Source organism: Pangasianodon hypophthalmus, chromosome 1 (genome assembly GCF_027358585.1).
Source record: "Pangasianodon hypophthalmus isolate fPanHyp1 chromosome 1, fPanHyp1.pri, whole genome shotgun sequence".
NCBI classification, from domain to species: Eukaryota; Metazoa; Chordata; class Actinopteri; order Siluriformes; family Pangasiidae; genus Pangasianodon; species Pangasianodon hypophthalmus.
The window spans coordinates 21,634,409-21,647,298 of NC_069710.1; the positions used below are offsets into that span (position 1 = coordinate 21,634,409).

The following is a 12,890-nucleotide window of genomic DNA, read 5'->3' on the forward strand; positions in this document are numbered from 1 at the left end:
ATGAAAAAACAAACAGAAAAATCCTTCAGGCATAGACCGTCTAGTTGCCAGCTAAAACTCACTATTAGTTTATGACAGAATAAGCTCCAGAGCACATAAAAACTAAAATCTAATGCAATCTGTAACCATTATCCTGTAACTACATAGATACAACACACTGTATCATTATCTATTGCTGTGCTTTTATTAGTCGACACATACACACTGAAAATTACTACCTCTAATTATATCAAGTGATTAGCCTTTTCTCAACTGGGATGTACAATACATTGGCGCTGTATGATTCATATTAGCCTACTGAACCAAATGAATGAACACAAATGAATAAGGAAAAAAAAAACTGACTTAATTACTGGACACTCTTTTTTGGTTAAAAAATCCTTATTGCTAAATTCCATCTCACATATTATGTTTTGTCAAATTGTTGTATATTCTTCATCATTACAAAAGTTGAATATATATATATATATATATATATATATATATATATATATATATATATAAAAAACTTGCAAAAACCTACCAACCCTTTCAAACAGCTTTATGAATGATCATGGTCAGTGTAAAATAATGTGATACAAGCATGTTGGATTTGAGGTCCTTTTAGACCCAAAAACAAAGGTGCTGCCTGCCAATACAGGATTAGATTAGGCTGGAACGTTGACTTCCTTTTCCCACTGATAAATCGTAATTTTACTGGCAAAGTGGATCAACAAACCTTTATACTTCAAGAAAACTGTGAGAACTGAAATACTGAAAAAGTAATGTTTCCTTCAGCACTGTAAGCTTTTTTCTCAGAACTCTGGGAGTAAATATTTAAATCAATATATTTATTTTTTGTTATGCAACTTTTAGAAAAATGCTTTCTCATTTCTTTAGATGGTTACCAGTTCTAGCTTTCTAAAGGGAAATGTCTGCTGTAGGGTTCTACATAGAACCTTGAAGTGTTTCTCCAGAGGAAACCTTTTTCTAATGTTGCCTTATAGAGTAATACTTTAATTACAAAATTATAACATGTGTTTCTTTAGGCAAGGCAAATGCATATACTGGGATGTATATACATTTAATCATTAAAGTGAAATATGTTTATTTTTGCTATTTAAAGGCATTGCTCACTATATCCTAATGAGGAAACCCACATGAACGAGGGGAGAACATGTTCACAGACAGTAACCTGAGCTCAGATCTAATCAGTTCAGGACCTGGAGCTGTGACACAGCAAAACTACCTGCTGTGCCACTGTGCCTGCCTTACTACATTACGTACTGTACATTTGCCAGAAATCAATCAGAGCATATTTTTGTTAGTCTATTTCTTTGACGCCAAACAATTAAACAAGGAAGAGCCTACTGTAAACTTAAGGCCGTGCTACACAATTAGGTAACAACAAGCTAGGAACTTGTTTTAATGACATTTTCAGGATATCATTTTACACTGAAAAACCCATGTAATAACATAAACTGTTGTGACATTTTTGGCTCCCCAGCTCCCTATCTATCTCCTGATAAAGATCAATTCAGACACAAACACAGGCTGGCTTTGAACTGTACTCCTGTTGGGTTAGGTTCTGTTAGATCCAAACACACAAGGGTCACCAAGGGTGCTGTACCGCCGAATATTGACACTATACACACAAACTCGCTTAGGTAACTCTTTATGGGTAGCTGTTCACAGAGGTGATTGCTTCTTGTGCTCTTCTTCGACAGCACAGAAGTATACCTTTTTTCACAAATATGCATTTAGCCAGTTGGTTCTCATGCCAAGAAGCTGAAATTTCAAGGATGTTTGTGTTTACTATGAGATTTATCAGGTCAGTCAGGCCTGAGTGAAAGACGTGGGTGGGAACAAGGAACAATGCTGGGAACTGTTATATTGCACAAGTTTTTACTGTGCTATTGTGCTTGATGATATGGTAACCTGCCTGATTTTATGTTTCATTTTGACTTTGTAACCTATTATTGTTATTGAAAACACACACACACACACACACACACACACATTTTGGGAGTAAGAGTGCGAATAGAAGTAAGAGAGCAGTTTCACCCTGATGAAGTTTGTGCTGTGGTGCGAACTTGTGATGAGAATTCCGGATCTTTGCACTGAGTCGGAGCACTCGGCTCAATTCACCAATAAGAACCGACTCTGTCGACTCCCTAACGGCTCATTACCTTTTCCTTTTAAACGAGCCAAAGTTGTTGCCTATCGATGGCTTTAAATGTTCAACAAAAGCTTACTTTACCATCTGATTAATACAATAACATTACATTTGCATTGCGTTTGCTGTAAAATACATTGAAATATGCACGAGATTGCTAGAATGCATATCTGCATTCACATATACAGTACGTGGTCCTGCATTAAAATGATCGTGCTGTTTTTTCTGAATTATTATGTTGTGCCAAACAACTAAGATGTTGCTAAGATTCGCTTGTTGCACTATAAATGTCATTTCAATTCCCAGCTAAAGGATTTAGACATGCGAGTCGGCGCCCCTAAAGCTCACCTTAAAGAGTCGGATCTAAGAGTCGACTCGCTCGCGACCGACACATAGGCGGCGTGAACGCATGATGTCGCAGTCTCAAGACTGACAGGGGAATTATCTGAAGCTGACGCGACTTCTTTTCCAAGCTTGTTGGCAACCAGCTTATATTTGCAGTAATATTTAACAAACGAGCTTGGCTAATGTATAGATAGTCGTTTGTGATTCATTTGTGAAGCAAAATGCTAGGGGGCAGTTACCTGACTAACTAAAGGTTAGTTAAAATTTAGTAGCTAGCTAATGCTAGAGTTGAGTAGTGTTAGTGAGCTAGGTAGGCGTCTTGGGACTTGTTGGACTTTTGAGACGGCTGTTTGAAATTATGCAAAGCGCTGTGTATGAGTAGGGCAAAAGAAGAAGTCTACGTGCATCGAAAGCCATCGTATTGTAGCCCAACTACCCGTTTGGCCGCAGTGTATTTGCGCTAACTCTCTAATATGAGTTCTTTGGCTGAACTGTTAGCCGCTTGAGTATGTAGCTAGCTAAGAGTAACGACACTCCAGCTAACCAAAGCTGCTTTCAACGCCCGGGGGATTGTTTTGAAACTACTACAGGGCAAGAGTCAATCAGGGACTAAAACAATGGAAACCACGAGCACAAAAAATATTTATGCAAGTCGCAAACGGAGGAAGCCCGCCCTGAAAAGGTAAACAAATACTTTACTCTTCAGAAAAGCTAATATAATAGCCTTATCATGGGAAGTTTGGTTCACTGACATCCAGCCTCACTGAGGTTAGTCTGCTAACTTTCCTGTCAGTAGAAGCGTATTAGTAAGAGTTATACGTGCTGTTATACATCTTTTTTTGTTTTACAACGAATATTGCGAATATTCGAATATTACGAATATTTGTAACGAATAATATTACATAAAAATTATATAATGCGTTACAACGTCGTAATAAGCATATCATACCACTAGCTATCTCAATAGCGGATCCTTAATACTTCTTTGTATGCTAAGTCTTGGTTAGCTAGCTAATAAAAAATATGTATTTTTTTTTTTATTATTAAAGTTTATTACCAAGCAAAAACTTTTATCTATTAAAATAACAAACATTTAGTAGCTCGCAGGCTTAACAAGAAAATAGTCTTATCTCTGACAGCGCATTTAATAACATTCAGTAGTCCATTTGCAGCTATTTCCTTGTGACAGTTGAGAAAGTATCTCTTACAGCTCTATTTCAGCCCTTCTAACCACCACTGGTAACGAGAATCACCAGGATACACGTGCTGAGACCTTCAATAAAGTGACAAAGTGACTGTGTGATGCAGAATTTGATATAAATACCATTATCATATGGCCATTGTCGCTTTTCTTCTTCTTGCCTTGTGCACATGCCGGACTTCAGTTCCACCTTGGAGCTGTCTGTGTAAAGATAGCTTGTGACTACGGTTTGAGCTACAGGTGTTCCAAAATTGGTGATAGACTCATATTATCTCCTTTCATAACTTCATGGCTGTGGTGAGGGTATGTCATATTTTTTGGAGCCATTCGTGGCTACTTGCTTAAGTTGGGTTTCCTTATCAACTTGTTATCTATAAGTCCTGTGCTGTCTGTGACTTAACTACTATCTGTTCTGTTGCTCAGTACAGCACACACCTCTCAGTCCCATGCTCTCCACCACTGAGCTTGCAATGTTAGCTGGACTATGCTAACATGCTTACGTGTTTGTCCAGAACATCCTACAGATGCCTGATCAGATAGAGATCTGGGGAATTTGGAGGTCAAGTCAACCTTGAACTCTTTGTCATGTTCCTCAAACCATTCCTGAACAACTTTTGCAGTGTGGCAGGGTGTATTATCCTGAAGAAAGAGGCCGTTGGCATTATCCATTGCCATGAAGGAGTGTACTTGGTCTACAACAGTGTTTAGGTAGGTGGTACGTGTTAAAGTAACATCCACATGAATGCCAGGACCCAAGGTTTCCCAGCAGAACATTGCCCAGAGCATCACACTGCTTCCACCGGCTTGCCCTCTTCCCATAGTGCATCCTGGTGCCATCTTTTCCCCAGGTAAGCAACACACACACACCTGGCCGTCCACATGATGTAAAAGTAAACGTGATTCATCAGACCAGGCCACCTTCTTCCATTGCTACATGGTCCAGTTCTGATGCTCACGTGTCCATTGTAGGCGCTTGTGGCGGTGGACAGGGGTCAGCATGGGCTCTCTGACCGGTCTGCAGCTATGTAGCCCCATATACAGCAAGCTGAAACTGTGTACACTAAACTGTCTGTTCTGACACCTTTCTATCATAGCCAGCATTAACTTTTTCAGCTCTTCTGTGAGATCGGACCAGATGGGATAGCCTTTGCTCCCCACACACATCAGTGAGCCTTGGGCACCCTGTTGCCGTTTCACTGGTTGTCCTTCCTTGGGCCACCTTTGGTATGTACTAACCACTGCATACTGGGAACACCCCACAACACCTGCCGTTTTGGAGATGCACTGACTCAGTCGTCTAGCCTTCACAATTTGGCCCGTGTCAAAGTCGCTCAGATCCTTACACTTTCCCATTTTTCCTGCTTCCAACACAATAACTTCGAGAACTGACTGTTCACTTGCTGCCTAATATATCTCACCCCTTGATGGGTGCCTTTGAGATAATCAATGTTATTCAGTTCACCTATCAGTGCTTTTAATGCTATGGCTGATTGGTGTATATCATTATTTAGTATACTCTTTTGAGGAGGTAAATATTCATCACGTATCACAGTTAACTGGCTAGCTTGTTGCACCAGTGGGCAAACTAGCATTGAGAAATCCTACACAGAGTATGGCATTACTTTTTTTCACATAAATGCAACACAATTGAGATCTTACACAAATATTGTCTGGTATATAATCTACATGACTGTCCTGTGTGCACATTGTGTGAGGTCAATCTGTACATGAATTTGACTATGCAGTGTTAATAAGTATATAAAGCTCATTTTATTTTCTCCCATTACTTTCCTGCAGTGTGAAGGAGTCTTCAGCTGAAGCTGCAAAGTCAAATCCCTCTAAGAGGCACCGTGATCGACTGAATGGAGAACTGGACCGGCTGGCCAGCCTGCTGCCTTTTCAACAGGATGTCATCACTAAACTGGACAAACTAACAGTTCTCAGGCTGAGCGTTGGCTGTCTGCGAGCCAAGAGTCATTTCAGAAGTAAGTTTAAGCTGCTCACACCTGACAGTTAGTCATTCAGCTGCATCAGATTTATTTTGCTCCTGTCCAAGTCAGTGCATGTCAGAAGCACATTTTCTCATTTTCACTTCCCCAAGAAAAGATTAATGAGGTATTACTGAATTAAGGGTCTTAATTGGAGGCACTATATGCTAAAATTGGACATGATACAAGAAAGACATTAGAAGGGGATTTGGAATTGTTACCAGAGTATTATGTTTACTGTCACTAGGGAATATTGCAATTTCCATATCCTAGATGGTTTTATGGTAGGGTAGTAGTTCAGTTCTAGTTCATGTTTCTGTACGTTATTTGGTTTATGCATCATGCACAAAACACTCCTTTAATTTGAGTTCTCACAACTTGTCCATTGGTCTTGTTGTAAGATCGAGTGCAATAGCAGGTATTAAATTTGTCTTCTGGGAAGTGTTTAACAAGTTACGTTAAACAAGGCTAAATTTCTTAACTTTATTTATTTAGCGCTTAACTTGCAAATTAAACAGTTTTGCCACTGTAGTAAAAAGCTGAAAAGCTGAACTTGTATGTTAAAATTTAGAACACTGTACAGGCAGTTCACTGACAACATATTCCTGGGTTTTGCTATTTACTTCAGAACTATGAAAATCTTCTATTTCCAGCGGTGAGGATTTTGATATTGTCCAAACTGAAACCAAAGCACACTTCTCAGATAATATCCACACCCTTCCAAAAAAGTGTTTGTCCTGGAAATTAATCTCTCACACATTTTTCTTTTCAAGATAGCTTCTATAATTATTTTACTGTTTTTGATACTGCGAGTATCTATCCATAATAAAAACGTGACTCATTTCAAAATGGTAATTAACCCATCATAAGCTACCAATAAAGGAACCACACTGTTTACCAGTGTGTTTCCTCTGTTAGGTCTCAGCAGTACCTCACTGAAAAGGGAAGAACCAAAAATCTCTCAAATAACAGGATGTCACCTGGGAGTGTGAGGTCCTGCGGAAAGTAGAAAATAAATGTACAGTCAAACTAGTCTCCCTTTCAGAGAAAGTCAGTACTCAGTTGGTGCAGTAATGCATGTTTGTATTGCACCGTAATGAATGAAGCTATTGTATTTATTTTTAAGTAGTGTGTGGTGGTTGACCGATATGGGTTTTTTAATGGCTGATGCTGATGCCAAGCATTGTGGCCGATTGGCTGATTTGAGATATAACAGAAATTTAATTACATTAATGAGACATACAGGAAATTGTTGAAACTAAATCAACTTTTATTGTACATAATATTTATGTAATATTCATTGAAGAACTTCAGCAATAAGAAATTTGTACAAATAAAAATAAATGTTTTAGTGCACTTCTCCTTGTGTCTGTTGAAACAACTACAAAAATGAAATAATGAAAAACCTAAACAAACTAAATGTAAACAAATGTAACAAGGTAACAGTTCATTCCCTGGTGTTGGCTCTGTAACGTACTGTCCTCCGATAGAGGATTTATTTTCTGTCCAAACATCTAGCAGAATAATAAAAAAAAAATTTTGTTAAAAACTTGTACATGTATAATTTGATTTTCCAGTAACATAAATTAGCACTGCTTTAATCCAGTAGCAAATTATAGATAACATTTATAATTAATTTAGTGAACAAATCTGACCAATAGTCATTAATTAAAGACAAAAATAGTATGTGTAATTACTATGTATCTTTATTTACTATTCGTAGTTACTCATAAATCTCATATAGTTATTTTAGCCACTAACAGGTTGTTTTACTTTCTTAACTTAAGTCAAAGTATTGGATATTATTTGAATAATAAAGATTTATGTCTGTCGTAAAAATAATACAAGCCTGGATGACAAAAGGCATATGTTTTTTACCATTAGTTAAAATGCTTAGTTAGCAGCATGTAGCTCAGCATCAAAAAAGACCGGAACACATGAAAAGGTACACTACACATGATATTACAATAACTGTGGACAATTAAATATGGCACACGTGGATTTAAAATCTAGGAATTCAGACTTACCATCTCGCATTATGTCGCTTGCAATTTCCTGGTCTCAGCTTTCATTCACATGTCTGAGGAACTACTACTACTACTGCTGGGCTGCGGATCTGACATCTCACAGTACTGTTTGAATAAGACTTTCTTGCACGCCAGAGTGTTGTTATGTGTAACATTACGTAATGTCACAAAAGTAACTGGTCATTTTAATGAATGTCAGACGCTTGCTTCTGTCTGAGCGGGTGTTTTTGGCCAGAATAAGGAAGAATGCACGTATGTGCTATATGGCGTCAAAAGTCCGGCTTGTCACATATGCCGAACGGGAAGATTTACTGACTGATGCAGATAATTAAAAAAATGCCAAATATTGGCCTTGGCGATGTATTGGTCAACCACTAGTAGTGTGTGCAGTTTCAGGGGTGAACATCGCATAAATTTATTACCTAGCCCACAAGGCAAACCAAAGCTCCAATGTCCCTGTCCAGTCCCATGATTTGGTTGCCCGGAAGTCCCATTAACTAGGCTAAAAGTGTTAAAGTAACTTAACCCAAAAGCACGATGTGTTAATTATATGTATTACAGACTATGGGAAAAAAATGAGTACTCTAATCCCTGGGAGGGGCTTCTTTATGTAGTCATAGTATTTATTCTCTCATGATAATATCACTGCTAATGAAACAGATCATGTTTGTGTCTTCACCAAGGCAGAAAGTGTTTTAACTAATGTTTTGGCTATGTGCTGTGGTGTTCTCTTGTTTCCCATAAAGATGATATTTGAGTCTGTCTTCAATTTTGCTTGATGAAATGTTTAAAGTTTGAGGCGACTGCATCTTCCACGGCTGTTTCTACATTATGATTCTGGAAATATTATCTATTATTTAAGCTAATTAATATGCCAAGTAAAAAATAGTGCCTACCCACAGCCAGTGCACAGCCTCAGTTCGCAGACTGCGGGATTCGGGAAAAAAAGTACTGCACACCACGGGGGGTGGGGGTGGGTGGGCTTTGTGCTACTGAGAAATACAGGAACCACTCGGAGCATGTTGTGTTTAAACAAACATATCAAATGAGAAGATTTATCTGCGAAAGTCAATAGGGGGTATAGTTTTTTTCTGGTTGTTGGACAGAGGTATCCGTATGAGATATAGCAGTCAAAACTTTTGTTGTATTGGTCTTCTTTGGCAGCCTAGTTGTTGGTACATACATAATTTTTTTATTTGAACATTGTAACTACTGTATGTAGGATGTGGTAGTGGTGGGCAGTGTGGCCATATGTTTTGCGATATAGTTTAAAATCATCATGGTTTTGGTATATATGATGGTTATGATGTAATGTCTGCTTAGTTTTACAAGCAGCATGTTTTGACAGATTATATAGTTTTTATTAAACTAAATAAATAATATCAATAAATAGTGCATTTTGCTTTGTTTGTCACCCACACACCTCTGTGATGTCCAAGTGACAGTGTCTCACCTCTAGAGTATATGCTTCTTGCAGAGTGGCATGTCATTGTAGGAGCTGGGTGTCCAGAACATTTGTAGGCCATGGTGATGGCGTCCACCCCTCCATGGGCCAGCCTCTGCTTAGACAAGGAAGCCTCTTGTGTCTTTCCAGTATTCTGCTACATGGTTACCCCAGAGAAATGGCAGCCACATACACCTTTAGTGTAAATAGGGATTTGCATTTTGCATTTTAGAAATCTGGAAATGCACCGACTTCAGCATGTGGGGTGCACACCATTCATAGAACATTTTCCACTTAAGGCCGTACAAGATGTGTACTGGTGGCTTTTGCATTCAGGAGTGTTTCCTGGACTGCTGGGTTGCAGTCTTCAGTTGTTTATTCATACTCCAGGCACTGGTGGTCTGGCTGAGGGTGCCAAAACCTTTTGTCCATTTGAGACAGGAGATCTGCTTTCAGAGGAAATTGCCAGGGTGTTCTAACCACTAGCGGAAACAGTAGTGCAAAGGATACAGGACACTTTGGCCTAATTGCTGAATTTTACACAGTGTGGAAAGCATCAGAGGTAGAAATAGAAAAGTGTGTAGGAGATGGACAAGCCAACCGTGGTCCATTTGTCGTCGTGCTATCCTGATGACTAATGTAGCCAATCGACGCAATGTTGTTTGAGTGAACCAACATTCTAGTTGATTGATTTGTTTGGTTCTTACACCAGGGGGCCCCACAACCTCCATGTCCCTGTGTCACCACACTGCTCCCTAGGATGTAAGCCAAGCATCTGCAATGACAGCCTCTCTGATGGGGGACTCCCCTAAGCAGATCCCTTTCATTAAAAAAGCTTTGCATCCCCAGCAAACTAGAGCCTGGGCTCCTTTTTCTGAGACAAGGATATGTTTCCATTTCTAGTGTTTGGGTTTCAGTTGTAGGCTGATGACCCACTTCTGAAAAGCTTGTAGCTCCAGCAAGCCCTGGGGGACTCCCATGAAAATGAGCGTTGCACAGTTCCACTGATGTAATCCAGTCTTGAGGTTGCAAGGTTTGAACAACAACAAACAAGTACTGTATGTGTTCAAACAAAAACCCCTTGTGCAGGAATTAGAGAACAAACATTTTGTGTCAGCAGTCATTTTGTTGGCGTCTGATATCAACTAGTCCCTGAGTCCTGACAAGGTTGGGAGCCAGCAGTGGAACTATAGTGTAATCTCTGCAATGCTGTCATTAGGGCCCAATGATCTGATGTAGCTGCTGCCCAGTGGGCAATGTTTTTGGCTGTAAAGCTTCCTGTTGTCAGCCCCTGCAGGGGCATGCTCCATGGGACTCTTTAATAGTTTAGGGCATGTCCCATGAGATGGGGGTGGGGCACTCAGATGCATGTTGATGACTGAGGGTGTGACTCTTAGCCTAAGAATTGTGTGAGGCAGGCAAGACCCTGTAGGCACTGGAACCTGAACCCAATGTCCTGTGGACATCCTGGTTTTATGCTTCTGAAACCTGTGGTCTTGGTGGCAAGCGCAAAGTGCTGCCCCAGTACACAGGGCAGATTACGTAGGGTTGATGTGCCTGATATGTCCTGGTGAGAGTGGCGTCAGCAAGGTAGCAGCAATTGACCCAGACCCACTGAACATGCTGGTTGAACATGACATGTTACCTGCTAGTTCAGTGTCAGCTTGGAAAAATCTCTCGGACATGGCAGCAGACATAGTATCCTTGTGCTCCTCCTCTGTGGAAGATAACTAGTTATTAGGCTATAAGGAGGGTTTTGCTGAATGGCATGAGTCTCCATGATGCACAGTCTCAGCTCCTCAGTTGTTGGTGTTGTCTGCTGCCAAGTGTTAATTCACTTAAAAAAGAGCTCAGACTGTTTTCTGGGATTATTATTATGTTTATCAGTCAACACTGGATGTGGGCTACCTTGCTACTAGTGTTTGGTCAGCAGGGCTGGAGTCAGATTAAACTCTGAATCAGGGTCTAAATCTATCAGCCGAGTGCATATGTCCTCATGGGCGATGTAGTACCGTCAGTGCGATGTATGAGTCAAACTCTACATTCTGTTATATATGGCCAGTTCAGAGGCAATGAGCACCTAGCTGGTGCCTGTCTTTGGCTCTCAAAAGGATTCTGCACAAACATGAGTTGTGGAGTATGGGTCATTAGCCTAATTACTTAGTGTATAGTAGACAAAAATGCCAAATAGGAGAAATCTGACACAAAGCAAAGAGAATGAGGGGTCTATTGTATGAAGGGGAAACTCCAGACCCAGAGCTGTACATTCGTGGCAAACCCAGCTATATTAGCAGACTTCCTTTGATACTCAAACAACATGTGATAAGGCAAAGAAAAACTACTCAGCTACACTAGAGCCACTTAGCCACAGGTCTGCTAGCCTGCAGCTTAACTTGTCAGACTCAGCAATAAACAGCAAGTGGTATAACTTTGGAAAAACCATTCAACCACACTAGTGGCACATAACCACAGGAGAAACACAAGGGAAAATATTACAAGAAATAAGTAACCGAAAGTGAGACACAAAGAAAAAGAAGTGCTGCAATTCATCAGGTCTTGTCGAATCTCAGCAGGTCACTGTTGAGTCAGGCTGAAACCAGAGGTGGCTGGCAAATGGCATGAGAAAATGGCCCAGCAGGATTGCCCATTCATGCCTGAGTTTCCTTCATGGGCCCTGAGAGCCACTGATTATTGTTGTGTGTTGTATATGCACCATTATGCCTGGTCTCATGAGGGTTGGCCTAGAGAGCTTGCGTGAGTAATCTTGAACAGACTCTGTGAACTCTTGACATTGCAGAGGAGAATTATGAAAGAGTTTGATATTCACTGTCTCTAACTCCAAACTTTGACCCATTTCACTGAACATCAGGGACCCTGCCAAGTCTTGATGTGAGCCAGTGGTGGAGCGAGAGGAATTCTTTAGGTCCCGGCTCGAAACCTATTGCATGCGAACGGTGCAGAGAAGCCTGCTGAGATATGATCTTAATGTTTTACTAGCACACATTTCCTCTTTTATACAAGTCTGTTTACTAAAGAGCCTAAAAGCACTTTGTCATATCAAACAGCAAACTGGGGTCTTGTTACAAATAGCTTTGTCATCTCTGTAAATGAATGATTTTTTTTTTTTTTTTTTTTTTTTTTTTTTTGCAAAATTGGAGAGTGCCCTGTTTTTTTCACAAATAATATAAGGCTTGAGAATGTGTCATTATACCGCAGTGGTCTGCCATTCTATTGGGTTTAAGGCTGCAACAAATTATTTTTTTATAATCTGTCAATTATTTTTTTGGATAATCACTAATCTAACAGTTATTCTTTGTTCCAATTATAGCAACTAATTTAAAATTAAATAATGATAAAAATTAACTTGAAATTTAAATTTTGAAATTAAATTAAATTTTAAATCTTGAATTTTTTACGTATCTTCTAAACCCTCATAAATATATCTAGCCGTTTTCATTATGTAATAATAACATCATCTGTATAGTCAGTTTTACTTACCAAGCAGGACCATTCTGGTGTTTTCCTTTTAAATGTCCAGCCATCATTGATATGCTGCTATAAAAGGCATCTCTACTTTGCACTTGTACATTTGAGTGAAAAACTTCCCCATTTCTAATGTTTCAGGTATTGCCATTGCTGTTGTACTGAACATCACCATGGCTGTGATTATCACAATCAAAGCCATTCTGCTATGTAGTATAACAGCACTCTTGCTTGCATGATATTGCTT

The 12,890-nt window shown here is 39.6% G+C and overlaps 1 protein-coding gene across 1 annotated transcript in view; it reads left to right on the forward strand.

Annotated features, from left to right (window-relative positions):
• Positions 1-2,539: 2,539 nt before the first annotated feature.
• The window catches only part of ahr1a (aryl hydrocarbon receptor 1a), a 33,682-nt gene continuing 23,331 nt past the window's right edge, over positions 2,540-12,890 (forward strand). Inside the window, exons 1-2 of the mRNA XM_026939547.3 lie at positions 2,540-3,182; positions 5,499-5,686. Of these exons, the coding sequence (XP_026795348.3) occupies positions 3,118-3,182; positions 5,499-5,686 (253 nt within the window). The 5' untranslated portion in view covers positions 2,540-3,117. The remainder of the gene's footprint in view (positions 3,183-5,498; positions 5,687-12,890) is intronic.